At 39.4% G+C, this 22,940-nt stretch overlaps 1 protein-coding gene across 1 annotated transcript in view; it reads right to left on the bottom strand.

Annotated features, from left to right (window-relative positions):
* The window catches only part of gabbr2 (gamma-aminobutyric acid (GABA) B receptor, 2), a 204,500-nt gene that overhangs the window by 101,166 nt on the left and 80,394 nt on the right, over positions 1-22,940 (bottom strand). Inside the window, exon 3 of the mRNA XM_004547985.5 lies at positions 2,150-2,320. Coding sequence (XP_004548042.2) covers positions 2,150-2,320 — 171 coding nt within the window. The remainder of the gene's footprint in view (positions 1-2,149; positions 2,321-22,940) is intronic.

The raw sequence follows: 22,940 nt of genomic DNA, 5'->3' as shown, positions 1-22,940 counted from the left end.
ACTTTGTTTTCAACCAGTGCCTGGAGGCAAGAGCTCACAATATGTTTCTCAAATTCATGCTTTCAATGCCTCTGACAAGGCTCTTTTAGGAGAATGTTCCTGTGCTGCCGACGTGATATGTTTGTGCCATGAGTTTGTGTAGTTCTCCAAACGTGTGATAAATCGATATGTTTCCTAATGTTCAACCCTCCTACAAACAGGAATCTGTTTGTCTCGCTAGTTAGCATCCATTTTGGTATAATATGATTTTAAGCTTTTAATATCTTTAGCTAATGGTGTGGATCAATTTGAATGTTGTTTCTCCCATTTCTCTTATATTAAAAAGCTGCTAGCTGCTTTTAATAATAGAAGGGATTTTTGCATGGTGTGCAAACGATTGTGCGCCTCCTGTTCCTGAGCTGAAATCCAACTTGCCACAGCTTCCAAAATACGTCCTCCAGCTTTGAGATATATTTCAGCTCCAACATTGTCATAAGAGAGTTAGCTACAAGTGCTGAGTCAACACAGATAATGTTCTTCATCTATCCATGCATTACTTCTGCCAGCTCTAGTAATGTAGGCTGGATTCAGCATTCTGCGTATTTAATGGGAGAGGAACATCAAAAAGAACAGATGGAACGTAGTAAATATAATAGGAACTAAATATCATGCAGTTCTCAGAATTTGCTTCCAGCTGGAGCAGCAATTCAGTTTTGGAGGCGATGCAGGACATATTTTAGAAATATTTTCCCAGCGCGTCACCGTCTTTGATGTCGAGGGCTGGTTTATCTTCAGTAAGAACTATCTCTTTATACATGCAATAAACTGTATTTATATTTATTTTTGAACTGCAACCTGTTTCTCAGGTCTTTGTCTGAATTTCTACGAACATTATTGCTAAGGATTGTCTTATTGCATTGGAATCACACTGGGTTAAATATGTACACTTGGGTTTTAAGGGGTATTTATTATTTTCTTCTTTTTTTGGGTTGTATGGAAGCCCCAAACGCAATTTCATTGTTCTTGACAATGACAATAAATAAATACTACTACTACTACTACAACAACGGAAGTCTAAGGGACATGGGTGTTAAAAATAAGGATATAAGTGTGGTTGGTCTCAGTTATATACACAGAAGCTACTACAGATATATATGTTCAAATGGAGAGCTAGAGAGAGCAGCAGGATGTGAATGTCAACTCATTCGTTTTAGTAAGTTAGAGAAAAACACAATCACACGCACAGACAGGAGGTGCACACGACGCCTCCATTTGGTCAAAAGAAGTGGAAAAATCTGTGTCGGATTTCTGGAGGTGGAGCCAACAAACTGGGACATTGCCCTCAACTACAAGTCATGTTTTTTGGTTTTGTTCTGCCTTCATCTGTTCCTTGACCAGTGGATGGAAATGTTTGTTCATCTTTTTTTTAACCTTTACATTCCCTAATAATCCAGTGTGCATCCTTTCATGTGACTGGAGAATAATCATTCATTAGTGACAGCTGTACAGTGCACAAAGCCTAAATAATTTCCATCTAATCCATCTACATGTGAGTGGTGATTTGTTTTAAAGTAGTAATAAGAGTGTTATTTCTACTGGCTTCCTCATCTGAATAAGCCAAGATGGAAATCTCCTTGAATGATAATATAGTCACTGTTTTGTGATTTAACCTCTACCTTCAGAAAATAAAAACATGTCTCCCAGTGAGAGGCGATAGGAGGACGGCACACATAAACGCTGGTAAACAGCACTGTTATCGCGCAAACTTAAAAAAGAACAAATGCCTGCTAAACAAGAATCCCTGTTGGGACTGAGAGTGCTGAAGGCAATAATGCAAAGCCATGTTATTAATTATGTGCATATCCTTCGACCAGTGGGAGATTTTAACTCCTCTCACACCTGGTAAATGTATATTTTATCCACAATAAGTAGAAATGTAATAAGAAAAAGTATTCATTCCAACCGTTAAGGGTATTTTCACTATCAATCAAATACACTGAACTTCACCTAGTTTTAGCATTAATGACAAGGTGGTGCCACTGTAGTCTTTGATATAGATGATGGATTTGTTTTAGTGAACTGCTTGAACTTTTGGTCAATACTAAACATGGAGCATTAACAGCGTTGGGAAAAAAAGAAAAGTATATTTATGAAAACAGCACGAACTGACCTCTGAGAACCTCTGAACGTCCTGTGTGAGGGTCCCCACACGGCTCCAGTTGTAGTAGTTGAGAAACTTCACCACCGCTGGGTTCACGGCATTGTCTGACGGAACGGTGCGGAAGAAGTTGGGGTATTTTTTCTTGTCTGCTAGAACAGGAGTTGTCGCTGCAAAGGATAGCTGTAATGGAAAAAAGGAAGAAGTAATATAGTGAGCATGGAGTCCATCAGTAAACGTAACAATCACAAGTAATCCTGACAGCAAAATGTCAGACTGTGTTGGTTTCACTTGAGCTACTGTTGTTAGTGGCACTGTTTAAGAATGTGTCGTTGACTCTTATGAAGTGGAAGGCAGGTTCAGTGACCGCTGTCAGTTCAGGGTTTAAATCATGAGAATGTGACACTCATTCATAAAGAACTGATGACCCGCAAATGGATGACTTTTCATACTGGTTGTGTATTTATGTGTCTTCTAGTGTCCAGAATGCTATTTGTCTGCCATGTAGGACAGGTAGAGTACTGTGCAAAGCTCTTTACACACCTCCACCCCCATTTCTTTATGTTGAGGTATTTTGTTGCTAGCAGTCTGCTGCAAAAACTAAGAATTTCTTCCATTTTCAATAGCTGATAACTCAGTTTGACAGGCATAAAATATTATTTTGGCACCAACAAAGTGACTCGCAAACAGCTATTAGCTGAAAACTTGGCATATCTCTCTCTGCACTGCGTGGAGTGTGTTTTTTGAGGAAGCTGGACGAGTGGAGGACAAAAGAAGAAATGCGAGGCCAAAATAAATAAACGTCTACGGCAGATTACCAGTATCTGAAAGTCATGTTCTTAAGAAATCCAGCAAAAAGCTGATGAAGTACCCGAGAGATGTATCTTTCCCTTAAGTTGATCCACCTACTATTCACTGAAGCCTCATCGGAAATAGTCTCAATGCACGGGTATGTGTCAAGAAGCTGTTTTTAAGGAAGGAAAACAGGGAGCAAAGGCTGAGGTATGCCAAATTACACAAGAACTGGACTGAAAATCAGTGGCAAGAGGTCTTATAGATTAATGAATCCAAATTTGAAACTGTTGGTACGAACTGTTGTCGATATGTGTGGGACGTCAGGAGAGAGGTAAAAGAGTGAGCATCTACAGACATCTGTAAAACATGGTGGATTTTCTGTCATGGTTTGGGGTTCCTGACAAAATATTAAGAAATGAGTAGGGACTCAAGACTTTTGCGCAGTATTACACAAAGGATCTTCACTTTTGTCTGTCTTTTTTGATGGTGTTGTAGCTTTAGAGGACACCATGCTGTGTTTTTAGGTCAGCCTTTGTCGTGTTTCTCTCTGGTGTTGAATGTAGAGATGCCTTATGATGGAGTTATTCTCACTTCTGATGACATGGCCTAGCTAACACCATCATCTCCACATCAGAATGGTGTTTATGCTCTATTTTTCTGCAGTGGGTTACCAGGTCTCTGCAAGAGAAATGGTTTACTAGAAAATGCCTAGAATCTCCTGAGGCTTTCGCTGGGAGATGTTGACAGTTGGTTGAGGAAGCTGTCTGTCATCCTCAAGCAGTCTGGACCACACGGCAGCTCAAATATGGTAGGTTTAGATTTGTGGGTGCCCGTTCTTATGTGTTTATGTACGTTTTGATGAAAAGGGAAAAGCAGCTTAGCAATTTAATTCATCTCCGTGTTGGTAAGTTAAAAGCATTTCTTGTCTTCAAATGTAGGCATTTTGAATCAGCACTGACAAACACACACAGACACCCACTTAAATAAAAATCAAATGTGCTGAACCTCACTCAATAATTGCCTTTTTACAGACAAGTCTGCATCAACAGATGCAGTCTAAGCATTTTTGAGGCACATCTCTGGTAAATCAAAGGCTCACAAAGACAAAGTGGACCCGACTATGTAGTATTTTTCCATAGCTGATGAAATGAAATCGGGATGTGGCAAGCGAGCATAACCCATATGGCAGTATACTTGGGTGTATAACTAAAAGTTGAGAGTTATTTAGTAATTTGTTTCATGAAACCATGTTCTTGATGCATTTCCCCTGCACAGCTGCCTCTCTAAAATACAAGTATATCCATTTAAAGCCTCCTCTCAGTCTAAAACAAGCTATTTACCAACAAAAGTCACAACTCTCCACCCACCCCACCTTTCATTTGTCATTTCTATGCTAATCAAGTTTTATTCTCTCTCTCCCACATTGTAGCACATTTTCAACAATAGGTCATAAATTTCATCCAAAGGCAAACATGGCTGTAATTAATTTTTGCATTAGCATTAGAATTTCCCATATAAGAAACAGCGTGCGCTCACACAGACAAAGACCTGTCATTTTATCATTTAATTTAGCCTTTCACATTTCGTTTGAATGTATAGTACTACCGTACAGGAAGCATCATAGCATTATATTCCGAAAATTGTGACACCATCGCCACCGTGGCTTTTAAATAATGGACACAGGCATGTCTTTGATATTGTGCATACGTCTTTAAAAGCCATGAATAACTGTCAGAGCAGAGATTTGAGAGGTACTTTAACATTTAGGCACCAGCAGCTGAGCTGAGATAATAAGACAGTGTGCTCTATTTTCAATGTCCTATTTGTGTTAATTTAATGAGCGATATGAATCAGCGCAGGGTTAATTACATACTTTGTAGAGATTAAGCAGAACTTGTGATTCATGATAGTGATCAACCCAAGGATATTATTCTGACTGAGACCAAAAGGTGCATCAGTAGATTTCCGAAAAGTGTACTAAAGCGTTGAGGAGTTCAAGCACCTCCTAACTTTGGTGATGAATGTGATCTTCTCATTAAGCCTCCATCCACTTCTAGACATCTTCACTCTTCATTAGTTGCTGTGCTGCAGTTATAATAGTACACTTGCTGATGACTTGTTATTACTGGAAATGTACTTTAGCATTGTTTAAAGGTAACTGACTGAGAATATGAGAGCGTAACTTAAAGATCAAGTCAAATATAATTCAAAAGTAAAGCAATTTTAAAAGAGGACTGGATATCCTAATATTGTGGTTAAACAGTAATGTGATGAAAAGGGTTTGTGCTTCTTAAAAGCAAATAAAAAACAAAAACAACATCTGACCCATTTACAGTACCCAAATTGCAGGGTTTCCATTACAGCAGATCCCCAAATATAAAAGTCTTCCTCCAACCAGTAGGAGACCCTCAGTTTGGCCCACTAAATCACCACTTTCTGCACAGAGCCACAGGGGTTTGTGTTCGCACATCAGTGAGACAGGTTTTTAAAACAACACATGGATTACAGCCATCAATTAGGCAGAAAGAAAGGCCTTTATCTCGCAACCACTGCTAAATCCAAAATTACACACCAGTCTTAAAGGGCTTCAAGGGGTCTTTCCAGCATTGCCTTAATCTCCATTTAGCTAAGGCTATTTGGTACACCCACACTGGGAGATACGTCCACGGATCTACAATAAGAGCTAATGGAATTTTTAAACCAGTCCTCTTATGATTGCTTCTCTGCAACATTTTTCGCCATCCCCAAGGTGTTTTAGGTTCACAGGGGTTATTCTCTTTTGCAGGAGTTGTTTGTGCTCTTTGTACAATTTTATTTTTGCTTCATCTGTTATAACGCTTAACAGAAAGTCTCAGGAGACTGACAGAAAGACCAGCAAACCCATGCTTTTGTTGCTGGTCAACCAATAAATTTTTGTTTGGAGAGAAAATAACATAAGTGGTAGATTTCATCGAGTCATGAGCAATTGTAACCGTTGACCCCTCTGGTATTATCAGTTTATGAGGTCAGTTAAGGGCTGAGAAAAGGCTTTACAAAACATGAAATCAATCATAAAAAATAAAAAAAAATCAGCAATGCAGCATCATTCTGTCAGCATGTTTCGGTGTCACAAAAATATCGGAGAAACACATTTGGGATAAAATATTCTTTTTTTTTTCCACTTTTCACAAGGAAATCATGCTTTTCGGTTCATGTTAACACACAGAAAAATGCAATTAAAACATAGCATTTACAAGTAATCAATTTGTCATTCTTGTGTTCTTAGAGGTAAAACTTGATCTTTTAGAGATCATAAATACACGGCCATAGATGTGTTTGAGTAATAAAGGTGTAATATCATTTTTATTAAATAAACTCAGTGCTGGCACAGAATCATTTGGTCCTCTCAGTGTAAATAAAAACTGGCCATGAAAAGCAAACAGTAATATCAAGGTCTAACCATGTCATCAGGCATATTAACACTCTTAAAAACAATTCTTTTTGCACACTGAATCCAGGTCAGAGGGTTCAAAGGACGCAAGTGGCTTAAGTCCACATGCAAGCAGGAGCAGGGCTTGATTTTACTTATTTTTAGCATTTATTCAGTTGCATTTTTTGTTTGGTTGGAAGACTATTTTTTAAAGACCTTTTTTTTTATAAACCTTTTTCTTCTCTAGTTTTCAGTTCATTAGCTTTTTCCTGACATTTCAACGAACCACAGCATTATTTAAAGACAGCGCTGCCGCTAACTGGAGCTTGGGCAATTCAGGACAGTGTATTAAAAGTGTAAAGATGAGAGGGATATCCAGCGTATTATTTAAAGGATAGACAAGTCTTTGTCTAACTCTGACTAGCCTTTTTCAGAGGAAAAACCAAAAATAGTTCTATGATATCACACATCTGAGAGTAGTGGGTTATGTAAGAGGTTTAAAAGAGGACCGTCACAAATAGAAGGGTTTTTGGTGGAGAGCACTGATGTCAGATTTACACAGTGTGCATGTACACTCAGATCATGGACAGGTTAAGGCTTATGCATTCACATACTGACACAAACAATCACACTAAGGCCATCTTTCTTTCAGATCCCACCAAACTACAAAATAATTAAAACTGTGGCAACGAGCTCCCGGCAGGTTCTTCCTCTCATCACCCTACAAGGTCACATGCTCTCAGTAACACGACTGGGGATCCGCCTGGCCCTACTGAGAAATAATGTTAGTCTGAAGACGAGGTGAATCACGGATACATCACAGTGGTGATCTATTTAGACTTTCTGAACACACAGCTGCTTATCACAGTCTATTTAAAGTGAATACAAAAGCTTGGCTGCTTCTCAGTTTGAACTTATTCAAGGCACAATCAAGCTAGTTTTATGTTCATGTTTGAATGAAAAAATGACACGAGGGCCCAGAATAGAAAATAAAAGGTAGCAAGATAGGAATTTTGCTGCTTATTCATTATAGTTCAGTGAATATGTGTTTCTGCATCTAATTGCCTGGCACTTAACTTCTCAGCCTGTCACTTGTTGTTTCTCTGTTGCCTGATACCAGACCGAAGTGTCAACACGTTTCACTCTGTTTCCATCTTCATTCATACATTGCCTTCATGTTAACTGATTTCCACGGTGGAGGGGGCTTAATTTTCCCTAACCAATCACCAGAAACCACAGCTCACTGCTTAACAGCAGTGACAGCGATGATAGTCCGACTTCTGTTGCTCACAGTCTAATCATTGCTTCTCCTCTAATTTTCTGGAGCCAATCAGCTCAGTGAAGTGAGTGGAGTCAAATATTTTAGGCTTAGGTAGGTGCTTATATTATGTCTATAACCATGTAATAACACAGCCACTGAATATTACAGCTAACGGGCACATAGTAATAGAGCCAGGCTGATATATCTGTCATGCAATATTACTAGGCCATGCTGGCCTATCAAAGATAGATAGCAGCATCAGTCTATATGTTACAATATGAAAACTGAAAGGTAAGTTGATAGCCTGTGAATGTGGTGCTGGAAACTTAATAAATTGTAACACATTGTGTGTCTGCAGCAACATAAAAATGCAGACTAAAGGGCAGATCACCTTGGTTAGTTCTTAAACTGTCTCTTTGCATCATCTGCAATGCATTTTCCCGATTTGGCATGGGATTGGTTATCAATGATGTACAAATTAAAGTGCAATTATAGCCGTACCACCATAAGAAATAAGGAAAATGCATGAGTGTAACTGTTTATATTTGGCAGGCCTAATAGGATTGATTGTCCCTAGTGGGACTGTTTTGCAAAAGGATCTGCTGGTGCTAATTGTGAGGTTGGCCTTTGGCTTTCACAGAGAAGTTGGATAAAACATGAATGATAGCTAAACAACACCAATGATACCTCGCATGTTTTTGTACCAACAGTTTATTTGGACAACAGACAGAATGCACCAATGAGTACTACACAGAAAAAGACATATAGTTGCACAAAAACTGGGCATATGGCTCACACTTAGAGGAAATGTATGTTATCTGATTAATGTTTAACTCTGATCCAGTAGCTGTTAAGTTAAGTGAAGATATCAATAAGTCCAAGTGTTGGGGAAAAGCAGTGCTCAATATTTCAACACAGAGCATGTGCACAACTAAAACACATGTTTTAAAAATCCCACTGCTCTCAACGTAAAAATGTTTAACTATATAATTTTTCCCTTACAAGTCAGTATATCAGTGAGATATAATTAGAAGCAAAAGTCATTCACAAGGCAATGAATGATCTCTACTAACATTCAGTCATTCAGTCATATTCAGTCGATCAATCGGCTTAAAGTCAATTCAACATGGTGCTAAAGGAAGCACTCCTGGACAAAATATTCAATGATGAATTCTGAATATGGATGTTTTGCAATATTAGCGATCTTGCAAAAAGAAGTACTTTATGAATTTCCTGCATAATATAGCTTCTATTTCTGCGGGCAGTCTGGGGCCACAGTGAATGTTATATACAAGCAATCAAGTACATGCATGCAATCGAGTATGAGACATTGATCAAGTACTTTCTAAAGGTACTTTCTATAGCTGAGAGGGAAGGCTTTGTAATCAAAATGGAATTGCATAAAACAACCTCAAATGCTCAACCTGCCTGTGTCTATTATCTCTACCTTCACTCACAACACAACAGATTCAAAGCCCATCCATCCTCCAGAGCACCAGGCCCCCGTGCAGAGTAATAGTTAGAAAATAGTGGCGATGTTGATTAGAAAGCACGGAGGTGGTCGTGGGGTTTATTCAATATTCAAGAGAGGCATTTGGTGCACCATGGGAGCACCCAGTTGGGGAGGCAACAGTAAGGAGAAGCTTTGAACCCCACACAGACCACAGACCCAAATTCATTATGGATGTGATGGAGGAGGGAGAAAAAGAAGAATACTGCAGGTACATAGTGGAGAAATTTAGCGAGAAGCGAGAGGTGATAAAAGAATCATGTATGAAAGTGGAGAGAAAGCAAAAGGACTGAAAGATGCGAACAAGGGGAAAAGAAAAGAAAAGATATAGTGCTCTTCGTGTCACACTGCTCTACACGCACACAAGCATATGATCACATCATACCAGATCATCATATAGCTCAGTCAAGCGTGTGCTAGAGAAAAACAGCAACCCATTTCCTCCAGTTATAGAAACGGGCAGTAGGCAGCTCAGCAAAGTCATCTCATTTTAGTCGGGTAAGTTAGATGTTTAATGGAGAGGAGTCAGTCGGCTCAACTTCACTGCAAATTAGCTCTGCAACATGAGCACGATGGAAAACATACTACTGCTTGGATACCAGGAAAGATCTGATGTGCTTGTAGCACACACAATAAGGAAAGCGAAAGTTCACGCAAGCGTTACAGCTCCCTACACAAGCTTGAAAAACTTTGTGTCAGTGCATAGTGAGGTACACAGCACATACAAACAGTCTATCATTAAGCCTTTTACAGTTTACACCATCTGGCTTTTGACTTACTTATACAGCTGTGCAGCATGGACCACATCACCTTCATCATATTAATAATAGAATGTTTTATCAATGTCAATAGCACTATTACTTAATCACCTTAAAACTAATTTTACTACCACTAATAATAATAATAATAATCATAAACTGGACCTTAACGTATTTCAATTCCAAGGGCATTCCAAGGAAATTCGGTCAATATGAGGTCACCCATGTTCAAACCTCGAGCTGAGTATTTGGCTGAGAGGTTGATCTGACTGAGAAAGTGTGGGATACTGCACACTTGCATTGCAATGACTTGTCAGCCACAAGACTGGCCCAGGCTAAGCCTTACTTCACTTTATTCTCCTTGTGAGGATCTACAAAATTTACAGATTGAACAAGTTGTACTCCATATGAAACTACATTGAGCATAAACTAATTGGAAACTTGGTTACTGAGATGACTGATGAAAGGAACAATCACACTTTTCTTTTTTTGCAGCTAGAGGAGTCGACCTATACTGGCCATAAGAAAGAAGCCAATTTAAAGCACTTCTGCACACTTATCAAAGCTGTCATACAGAGGAATAAAAATGTAACACATCAACTGGAATGACTAATTACAAAATGAGATGTGTTTGCCTGATATTCCTATAAGTAATCTGTACACCATTTCACTGAAAAGTTCACAGAATCCAAAAAATATTTCATCCACCCTTCTTAGAGTCTCAAAAGATCTCAACCTTTTCCGTATAGTTTGACAGACACGCCTGATAACAACGTATTCCGGTACTGACACTATAGGTCGACATGTCCTTAAAAATAAATGTTGCAAGACCTGTTTTTTAAAACGCAGACCCTGTTTCAAAAAACTGTGCAGAATGTCTGTGTCATTTGTGGAGGACTCCTTATAGTCCTGAAAAAATAAATTCACGCTGTCAGCCCAGACGAGACTGTGACATGGACCCTGCCATAACGTGTAGCAGGATACTGTACATCACATACTTTACCCAATAACTAGCCTCTTGACAGCTGAGTGATGTGGTGGTCGTCTCTTTTCTCACAGCTTACGGCCTGCTGCATCCCCTGCTCTAACATGTCAATCATGTTGTAGCTAATGTTGGAGCCAACATGTACATCCACCCACACACACTGATTGACTGATGTCCTGCTTATGCTTTCTGGCCCTGCACAACACCCAACCACATTACTCTTATCTGGGGTCGGCGGCTTTCATTCTTTGCTTGTCTTATCTCTGACTGTCATTTACAGCATTTATGCTTTCCCTTACACAATTTCCTCTGGGATTAATAAATTATTTCTGATTCTGATTTTCATATCTGTATCTGGCTCAGAGTCACAAAGACATTGGACTGCCAGATGCATAGCACCTTTGTGAACAAAAGAGAGTCTAAGGATGACAACAGGAGCTGTGGTGTGGTTAAAAATATTTCTTCCTCTAAAGTTTAAGAGTAGGATTGATCTTGCGCACATGTGCATTGGCATTAAACCAGTCTTGTGAAAGAATTCAACCTTCTGTTTGAATTGCCCCGTGCATGCATTCAGTCACACATGCGCTGGCAATGAAATGCAGCCAAGAGAAGCATTCATTTACGTGTTGCAGGTACTCCAGACCTCCATGTACAGACATCTCACCTTTGTATGAAATACCTCTTTTTCTAAGCCCTCCATCCCCCGTTACCAAACCCAGATATCAAAGACATGTGCTAAAGTTTGAAGAACAACATGTTCAAAGAGAAACTGAAAAGGCTGAGAACAGAAGAAGGAAAATAGCAGGAGGACCAAATTCGGTGTTCTACCAGAGTCAATTTACAGCAGAATAATTGAAATTCCAAGGCTCAAACATCTGGTTTAATGCCTCAGTTAGTCATCAATAGGCTGATAGCTGCTCATCGCACTTACTGGTGAGTTGTAAAAGTGTTTGAGTTCAGGTTAAAATGTTACCAGTCATCCCTAAAGCTGCCCACTTAAAGCTACATCACTGGCACGGGTTGAATAGTGGAGTAAACCTGGTGACTTAATTCTAACCTCAGTGCTTGGCTTTCTGGAAATGATCACATTTGCCAAGTAGAAATACTGAGTCATTAAGTCAAGCGGCAAGTGAAATGAGACAGACGAGCAAGAAGCAGTCCCGTGTCAATTCAACAATTAATTCATAAGAGCCTTTTTGTTGTACAGTGTAGTGTAGTAGTGTATCTGCGTCGCATATTAGATATGGCATTTCCATGGAGCATTAATCAATAGAAGGTGTCACTTGTCACCAGCGTGTCTCTGGGAGTGCGAGGCAGGAAAGATCGAACATCCCCCTCTCATCACCTCTGCCACGAGATGAGCTTATACTCTAGGACTCTGCCATTCTTCATCAGCCGACAGGCTGTCCTTGAACGACGGAGATGAGTGGCAGTGAAGCATCGCTATCACAAACAAGACTGGGGAAAGCATTTTCTTATCAATCGCGGTGCCGTGTACACATCAGACGTTGACATGACTTGGTGCGAAATGAAGGGAGAGAACGCTCGTTTAAGCTACAGCTGGAAAAGTTAGCTAACAGCTGTAGCTTATACGTAAAACGGCTATGTGACATTTCATAAATGTCTAAGAGAGGGAGACAAATGTTCCTCATACATATTTCATACAAAATTTTCTTTTAAGTAAAAGTCTGGTTACATACTAGCCAAAACCTAGACAAAAAATTCTGTGAATACTCAGGAACCTGTGGGAGGAGGGGGGCTTTGAGTGATGGTATTCTGCCAACTTGCTCCATAACTATTCTATTTATAAACTGAGATTTGATACCGTAACCTGAAATCTCACAGTGTTCCCTGCTGCTGCCACTTGGCTGCCAATGAATGATTAATGAGCAGATGCTGAACTGCAGAGACCATTATTGTTTCTTTCTGTCCTCCCTCCTCCTCCTGTGCATTGCTCTATACAGCAATTCCTTTGGCGAGGCAGGGGATTACATTGCACAAGCTTGCCCAAGTTGTACTGAACACACTGTAAAAAAAACAATGACATTATCATTTTTAAAATAAAATAAACTGATATTCCTGCCAAAGAGTATCAATCTGAAACTTGAACGGGGTTAAATTTGTAGTTTCTTCCACATACAGAATTTCATCTGCCACCAGGTTGAAAATCACTATAACCTGTCTAAATATTTAACTAGGTACTTAATTAGGAATGATGGGATTGTAAAGAAGAGACTAGTTTCTGAGAGAGTTTAAACACTTCTCGATGTTTTAGGTTGTGGTGATAAAACAGATTATTATCCCTCTCATATCTGCAACGAGAAATATAAAGTCAGCATTAAGTCCTCTATTAACCTGACTGTTGAAAGGGAAACGGTGGGTCTGGAGCCACTTGTTAGTTTTACCTTCACTCACTCTTCACTTTTGTAATAAAAAAAAAGACACGTAATTGTGAATATTAATAATTGATTGTAGAAAAAAAGCAGCACATAGTATAAAGATGATTTTCTACCAGAAAAGTTGGTGCCATTGGGATCTAACGGAGCACCGTCACCACAAAATATTGAACCCTGTGTTTGTCAAAGTAAGAACAGCTGTAGCCGTTAGCCTTTTTTGACAGGATGGTAGGGTTAGACAGGAAAGGGTGAGAAATTGAGGGGGAATGAAACACAGGAAATGATCTAAGGCCAACCTTTTTCCCCAACCTTTTTTGTGCCACAGACCGGTTTATGTCTGACAATATTTTCACGAACCAGCCTTTTAGGTGTCGTGGATAAATACAACAAAATAAAACCAGTGCCGGTACCAAAAGATTTAAGATTTGTTCATAACACACGGGAAAAGACCCAGAGAAACCGACAATAAAATAAAAACAATTTTTTTTTAAAAAAACTATAAAAACCAATAAAACCCCTGAAAACCATAAATTTCCCAACCGAGCCTCAACTGTCGCGGCCCAGAACCAAACGAGTCACGGACCGGTGGCCCCAGGGTTGGGGACCGCTGGTCTAAGGTCAATTGAAACCCATGTCCCTTCAACAATCACACGGCTATACTGGCTCCCACTGGCCTCATATCTGAAGTTCAATAGTTGTAGCAACGCTTTTGTTTGTTTGTTTTTATATATGTTTAAATATTGGTTCATGCTAAGAGTAAGAAAACTGTTTTCATGTGATAAATTAATGACTGTAATTATGTTGGGGAAAATGCCTTAAAAATGTGTTTTTAGTTTGTTTCTTTTTTTAACAAAACAAAAAAATAGATTTTTTTAATTTTTTGTTTTATTTGGTTTCTTGGGAGTTATTCATATGTTTTTGTCAAGTTTTCCCCTTTAGTAAGGCAAAGAGCCATGTTGTTGGGAGGCTCGCACCTTTGGTGAGGTCCTCTCCACACACACTCTGGGACAGACACAGATATAACATTTTGGTTTGCAGTAAGACATATTTGGTGAGTTGTGGGTAGCACAGCGCTGCCCAAGTGGCTCCCAGCATGTCTTCATTTATTTGTTTTGGGTCGTGAAACTCTTCTTGTAGAAAAACTATAATAAATATTTTAAGTAATTCTAAGGGTTTGGTAGATTTTTAATTTTTCTTTAATGTTTCTTGACCAAATATATACTGTATTTGTGTACTTTTAGATGATTTATTTTCCTGTATAAGGAAATGGCATGGAAATTCTTCACAGGGAAAAAAAACCCTTTGCCCTGACAGGAAATGCACACCTTTACTGATGCTCAGTGAACTATTAAAATATTTGCTAGAAGAGCCAATAAACTGCACCATGTAATTTTCACTCTATAGCAGGTTATGTACGGCCAGTGCATGGGAAGCCCACACACAGGCAATTTCTGCTGTGAGTGGGCAAACATTTCACTGAAGACAGCCAGCATTCGCAAATTACTATATTTTAAGTTGCCAGACACGGAGACTCTCTCTCTCCCGCTCCCTCTAAAGAAAGCTTTTACAGCCCATACTTACAGGAATCTATCAGGCCTATTTAGCTGAATAATTTTCAGATGTGACTCTTACCCTTGCTTTTTGGTTCGGTTGCTGTTGATGGCCACAAATAAATGAAACACACAATAGACAAAACACGTAGGAGAGAATAGAAAAGAAAACACAGCTAAAGACAGAGGATGATGCTGGAAATAATAAGATAGTTTTGACTGCATTTTTTCACCCACTCTTCAAGGACACAAGATGTTTTCATGCAAAGCAGGATAAGAAAATGAGATGGCACTGATTTCTCAAACACTTAAAGCTCCGCAAAATTGATCCAAATCCTTTTAACAAGAGAAACAGGTGCTTTCTGTTCCATTAAACAATGAGATGCTTTATATCACTTGTAACTTTGTTTTCTTCCTCTATTTTTCATAAAGATTATTGGTATTATAAGTCTTGACTCTGTATTTTCGCACATCCGTTAAAGCCTTACTGATTCTTATCTGGAAAAGGCCTCACACCAAATATGTCTCAGTTATAATTCCTCAATCAATGATTTTGCAGCCAACAAGATGACAAAGGTTGGGTTGGTTTAAGGGATTCATAAAGCAAATGAGTTTTTGCTGTGGTGCCAGGCCAGGATCAGTTTTAACTTGGCAGATGGCATTGAGGTTTCAAACATGTTTTCGGGGTACCGATTTAACTTTCAGATATCAAGACTGAATCAGTCTGATAAGTCCATTACTGTTCTGCCTTCACTATTTGTGTGCGTGTGTGCGCGCGTTCATTTGCCTGTACTGTATTTCTGGGTATGTGTGGATGTCGGTACCAGACTTCAGACGTGGTTGCTCATGCAAAGGATTCCATTAGAGAGGTAAGGCAATATGAAGTCTATTACAGTGCCGCCGCTCTGCTGGAGTTCCATTGATTGTCCCGAGCCTTGTGCTGAGAGGATCGGTGTAATTTGTTTATATATCCATGAAAAAAAAAATCATCCAGAAGTTAAAAGTACTCAGACCACCGAGCCTTTTTTCGTTCCCTTTCACTCTCTCCCTACTTCCATTCACAAAAAAGGTAAAACAGTGTAATCCTACAGCTAATTTGATTTGCAGGGCTAGTCTTTCTCTGCTTACAGCTGGGGAAGAGATAAAAAAAAGTATAACATGCCTTTAGATATCAGTATATCCAAGTGGAAAGGACCTCAATAACTCTAGAAAATCTCTGTGCAGGTCAGGGCTCATGGTAGTTTGCTCTTATTAAAGTGACTGCTATGTATATGAACAGGGAAAAATGTGGAAAACACTTTTCAAAGAAGTGTTTCAAGCTGTACAGGAGGTAAAGTCTTGTGTTGCTAAAGGTGCTTGAATTTCTCAGGATGGAAATTTAACTCTTCGACTTCAGCTTTCTACTGGGATAAACATTCTTCCAGCAGCTGGTAGGCTTCATGTGATTATCCTGCTGAAAGACCCACTTCTCTTCATCTTTTGACTGGTAATTGACTGTTAATTACTGTTGCTGTTTCATGTTTGTTTAACTTGAGTTTATTCAGAGTGTTCGCTTCACTCCAATCTGTTTACCTGTGCACCTCCTACTATCACTCACAAGTCTCTATACCTACGGTGTAGCATTTATAGCACAGATTTCCACCTAAGTGATTTCACTCTTTTCTCTAACAAGTTCTTATTAATAGTGAATGCATAACATCAGTTACATTACATGTAATATTACACGAATGTTCATGCAATTGCAACAGTTATTTTGCAATTTTTAGGGACATGTTTGTGCTCTCTTAAATGCCATGCCATAATTAGGTGTTAGAAAACAGCCCTATGAATGTTATGAAGGTTAACATAATGCCAGTAATCAGTAATTTGATTTCTGCAACTTTTTTGCCTTCACTGGATTGTGGTGATCTGCTCTTTATGAACGCACCTGGCCAGTATCTAAAGAGGTAAGACACTGTTTGTAATTTCTGTTGCCCTCTTGACCAGGTCTCTCTAGGCTAAATAAAGGATATAACAATAATAAATATTAATTTTCAAAGTTTATGAAACAGACGTGACGGATTTTTCCCATTGACGTGTGTAAAAATGTGTGAAAATGTTAAATGCAGTACGTGGGAGTTGATTCTCAACAGTATGACTATCTCGAGTGAGGCATGGAGTTTTACCACATGCTGACTCCATCATATCACATTTATCATGAGGAAAGAGGAAGGCTGAAGATTTGCTGTGTGGGGGTTAGTTTAGCACAGAAACACTGGGTACAGTATTTTACCTGAGCTAACCCTAATGCGTCTCCACTAGCTCTGCGATAAACACATCACATGGTATTTCCTCACAACACGTGAGCAATAAAAAACAGCAACAACACTAGGAAAAGTTGAGTTTTCACCAGCAGCATGTATCAAATGATAAATGGTTTTTAAAAAGTTTTTTTTTTAAAATAGACACAAAAAGCTGTGGATAGCGTGCAGAGATTTACATTACATTCAATAATAGGGCCCCTTTAACAGCACCCTATCCATTCTAAAGACCTGAAAGCTATTCTTGTGAGCACAGATTCTGCAGTGAGTCAGTTAAAAAGTATTCATCCACAAAGCATTATTCACACGCAAAAAAAGCCTAGACAAAAACACACATCTTTGAAAAAATAAGACTCTACAAAAATGAAACTGCTAACAGAGTCGATATCTCTGATCCACTTACATCCCTGCCTGACTCCATCAGCACCACGGTGTGTGAGTGTGGTCGCAGTGGCCCAGAAAAACACTCGAGCTGAATAAGGTTGGGGAACAGGTGTGTATAATAAAATGTGGTCAAACATGGGTACGCTGTGCAACTGTTAACAGATTATTCCTCTAGAACCCGAGGGGATCTGTGCCCTGCGGCTTCGCTCAGTCAGGGACAACACTCTCCTGAGGCTGGGTAGTGTCCTGGTTTTCAGGGTTTCTGTGTAACAAGTCCAAGCAGGCAACTAGAAAAGGAACTATTAAATCATTAGGTGAAGTGGTTATCTCATTACAGTGCTAGGAACGCTTGTGGATGCTGCTGACCAAGTGTGTACCAACATAGTGCCCTCTCCCAACAAGACAAAGAGCTCAAGGTGTAGATCCATGGTCCAATCTCCCCAGACCCCCAAACAGGTAAGCATGCCCCGGTCTTACCAGTGCTCTTTGCCAGACAATACAGGTCAAGAAGGTCCTGGCTCCTAATCTGCAAGGATTGTTCCGAAAACCTTCCTTTCACAGCCCCAAAATATCCACGTTAGGTTAATCATTGCTTCTAAATTGGCTTTAGGTGTGAATGTTTATCTGTCTCTCTGAGTTTGCACTGTGATGGTTGGGCGACCTGTCAGGGTCTCTTGCCCAGTAACAGTAAGAGGGATATTTCCTTCCCCTTTGACTGTGACTATCATCACTGAAATGATTCATTCATATCTTCTTTTACAAAACAAACTGATGCACTATTTATAGTAAAGTATCTAAGCTGACCTCACCTAAACTGGCATATAATATTTCATCCTTGATTCGTAGCCGTCTGCACTCTTATTCACAGCATATTTTCTCCTTATTCTATAGTTATAGTATAAATCTTATGACACACTGAACAACTGCCTCATAATCAGGACTTATTACTCGTAGTATATATGTATCATAAAGGAACATAAAACATATATGCCTGTGATTTACAGAAAAAGAAAAAAGAAAAGGTGCGTCTAACACAATTAAGATGCAGTGAGAGAATAAAGACCTTAACAAATCCTGTCCACAATTAGCCACTGAGACTGAGCCTGATGTGTCATTAAACGCAGCTATCTGCGTTAGCTGATTTATTGGGATTTCACTTTGCTGTAGTATTTGCTTTGTTTCCAATCTTGGCCTATCAAGAAACTCACAGAAAGTATCTTCTACATTCCTCTCCACCTCCTCTGCTTTGCTTTTTCCATCTCTTCCTCCACATCGCCCTCAGCCCATGTCCAATGCACACTGCAGCTCTCAAAAGCCTTTTTGTTTTTTTGTTTATTTGTTTGTTTTCTGTAGTCAAAAACATCTTAGACCCATGGTGAATGAACCCCTCTCAAACACCAATGAGACAGTTGGACCGCTGATCATCAGCAGATTGCCCAGTTTGTACAATTACTTTTAGCTTATAGAATTAAGCTAAATTTCATTTAAATCACATAATGTCTCCTCTTCATGTTTAGTACATTCCTACACTGCCTCTGTTTTTAATCGCCAGGGATGGCCCTCTAGAGAGCACAAGAAAGAACCTGCGTTGGTTTGCAAACTGAAGAGCATCCGCCTCCTGCTCTTCCATTGGTTACATCTGCACTATCCTGGATCACTCATTGGCATCCGATAATCGTCTGATGAGTGCCACCTACACGCTTCACATAACATAGTCCTTTAAAAAAAAAAGAAAAAAAAGAAGAAGACCACGTTTAGGGCTCTATCTTCGTTACTCGGAGTATTTTTTTTTCTACAACAGCAGCTTCACAAAGGAACAGGATAATAAAAGTGACTTCCAGTGTTGTTCTCACTGTTGTAGCTATACTGAAAACACCTCTCTGACACATGAAACTACCATTTAACACAGGCAACATGCATGCATTTAAATGATATTCCAGAGTAGCATCTCCTTTCTCCTTTTCTCATTTCTCTCTGCTGTCTGACTATATTAGTACCTTTATTTGATATTCACAAAAAGCATTACTCTGCTGTGAAACCTAATTCACCCTTAGGGGAAGCTACACTTGCTGGTTTCACCAGAGAGAAGAAGGAATTTCAGATTATCTCTTCAGCTCCAAAGCTGTTCATTCCTTTGGGCAACGACTCTGCTTATCAGAACACGTGTTTTCCATAAAAACTGCTATTTTTCTTTCCATTTTCATTTTTTCATTTGTTTTCTCCCCAAGCATTCTCTTTGAGAAAACAAAGGTACTACACGTTTTTAAATTTACCCTTTGGAACTATTTGAACCCATGCTGGGAAAGGTTGTTTACTGGTGGAATTATGATTACAGGTCAAAAGGTTATGTTTTCCATTTGGGGGCTTTTTGTTGTGGATGTGGGTCAGGCTCTGTGTAGCTGAAAGGAGTCAATGAATGGATGTAGCTTGGGAGCAAAACTAGCAGCAGTAGTGGGTATCAACCATGGTGTTTTATCATGTTTCTTGGGGTTATTGATTTCCATACATGCATTTAATATTGGGTAGAATATCTGAAAGTTTGGCTTTTCATTGTTTTCAGTGATAGAGTTATTAGAGTGAACCTTTACAGTCCTACAGTCCACTAAGGTACTCGTTTTTTTATTGTGTCATCGAACACACACATATATTTACAAAGACATGGACGTGGCTTAGATTTGAGAAGTATTTGCAGATAAATTTGTTTTCCCAGCTTGCATTTCAAATCCAGTCAAATGCACTGGAATTAAAAAAACACCAGAAAGTAGAAAAACAGCACCAAACGTTGAATAAAACATAAAGGAAGTAGAAAAAAATAGACATAGTGGAGACAATAACGCGATGTAACAGCTGGAGAAGTGACAGGAACTAAAATATGTGAAGGATTGCACTGAGGCATGTTTTAAAGAAGCAGAGGATTTTACAGTGTTGACGATAAAAAGATGCTGGTAATGTGTGTTTTTCACATGATTCATGTAATACTTTAGATTGGCTATTTGCTTTTCACTTCAGCAACTGTTCCGTCACTTTATTGTCTCCCCAAAAACACTTCTGTTGTGTTTTGTGAGTCTTTTTTTCTGGTTTTAGGAGCTTTTGTGGAATTCATTTCAATTTCTTCTGTTTTAATTGACTTCTATTTGTTTTGTCCTTTTTCAGCATTTTTCTATTTGTTGGTGTTTTTCAGGGCCACCACACATTTCTCTGTGAGAGCTGCACAATGAGCTTAAGCTCATCGCTGCATCTTACTTCTACTCAGTTTGACTGAGCTTTGAAGGAGTGGAAGAACCATCCACCTCCCTGGAGCATGTCTGGGGGCTGGTGAGCCCTTTGCCTTTGCAACACATGGATACATCTAAGAGAAGCAAATGGCCAAGTTTTCTCCTCACCTCCGTGGATCCGCAGTTCTTTGAGGTTTGACAGAGGTGAGTCTGAACTCAATAGGACCATGCAACACCAGGGCCACTTGAGCCACAAAGATGCATTATCCAAATCTTACTGTCACTCGTAAAAGGTCTTTCTGAGTCTACAGACAATGGAACAGCGGGTAATACAAATTCCTCAGGTAGCATTAAACGAATAGATTTCAAACATTGACCCTTATTTTGGGCATTTTGCTTTTTAGCCCTCAAGATATAGTTAAAAAAAATGTGGCTTGACAGAGAAGAAACATTTACTACAAAAGAGAGAAGAGCACTTAATTAGCCGACATGTTCCTGAGCCACTCGCAACAACTTTGTTCCTCTATTCTGGAGGAAAGTCTTGCTCTATGTGCACAACGACATAACCCTGACACAGGTTTGATGCCATATATTATACTAAGGAAAGAAAAAAGAGCTTAAATACCTCAGAAAGAAGTTAAAGATGCAAATTACCATCACAGTCAAAAGGCAGGTCACACTAGGTTTATTTTTCAATTAGCCATTTGTATCAGTCATAATAAAGTTCTCATCTCTTTGATAATTGGCTTTTCTAACCTAAGCCTCAATAGCCTGACCTAGTCTTGATACCCTGACAACATTTACCCAAATCAACCCCAAAGAAACTGCCTTTAAAAAACAAAAGGACGCATAGAAGTTCAAACTCACATGAGGATGCCAGAAATAGTTCGCATACAGAATGGCATGAAACTACTTACCAAAAGCTGTGCAACTTATGCACCAGATGTAATACAAACATGATTTAGTCAGTCTTATTATAATCTCAGAAGTCTCTACTCAAGGTGGACTGCATCATTTCTGTACCCAGAGCCGTGAATATAAAATATTACTGGCAAGGACAAAAAACTGAAATCTGCAAAACATTTACGGGAAAATGTGCAGTGCCTTTAAATTCCCCGTGTACAAGTACTGTATCAAGTGTGGCGGATAAGTGCTGGTGAGATATTTAAAGCTGTGTCTACAGAGAAAACACAAAACAGCATGTATATTATGTGCGATATGCCCCTTAATGCACCTCTAGTCATATTTTAATTGAATTTCCTGTGTACCAGTCCTGGCCTGAGTCTGTGAACAGCTAAGTTCAACACTGTGCCTGATGTCTTCTGTGTAAACATATTCAATAGGAGCTGCTAAGCTCTTAATGTTACGCCTCCTATGCAGACCTGTTGTAAAGTAGCAAATAATGAGTGAAAATACGCCCACACCATTACATGATAGTTATAACTACATGTTGTCTTTATCGACAAAATCAAATGTCAGCCACTGCGTGGAGCAAGTCCGAAAAATTTCTTTTTTTATTCTAGCACAATTGTTTTGAAGAAGACCTTCAGCTGAGCTGCCTGCCGCGCACCTCTTCTCTCTCCTCCTTTGTCTCTTTCTTCTATAGGCTGACCGTGATTATAGCGCCATACAACACTCCGTTGCAAACGTGACTTGGATGTCAATGCTGACCATTCCCATACTCAGCATGCTGCGTATATCAGCGACTCATCTCCAAGACACAGGCTCCAAGGTCGATCAATGTGAGACATGCCATTAGGTTTCTCCCTCTCCTCCTTTTGCTGAACTCTCAGATATCACTGCTGTAACTCCTTCTTCGGTTTTTTGCGTAGATGTCATTTCCTTTGATCTTGTTTTTGTGGAGAACATAAAGGTGGATTTTGGTGGCCTTCATGATCCCTGTATCAAAGTCACATTACCCCAAAAACGTCTGGGTGCAATTTCCCATTTAAAAGCAACAATATTCTTCTACCCTGTGGTATCTCATCTTGTACCTAAAGTGCAATTTCTTTCTCTCTAGTAATCACCAGAGCAGCTAAGCTATGGCTCTCACATTTAAATACTCCAATGATGTCTTCACCTAAATGTCCTTCAGTTATGCTTGTTGCTTTGCCTCTAAACAGGTGGATGTTTGCCAACCCTCTGAAACATTTGAAGAACAGTTCAGTTGCCCTAAGGAGGGGCAGTAGAGCAGCAGGAACCTTGAGCACCAAGCTATAAGTCACTGAGGTATTAGGTAC

This window comes from Maylandia zebra, linkage group LG22 (genome assembly GCF_041146795.1).
Source record: "Maylandia zebra isolate NMK-2024a linkage group LG22, Mzebra_GT3a, whole genome shotgun sequence".
NCBI classification, from domain to species: domain Eukaryota; kingdom Metazoa; phylum Chordata; class Actinopteri; order Cichliformes; family Cichlidae; genus Maylandia; species Maylandia zebra.
This window is presented reverse-complemented; position numbering and strand designations above follow the sequence as displayed.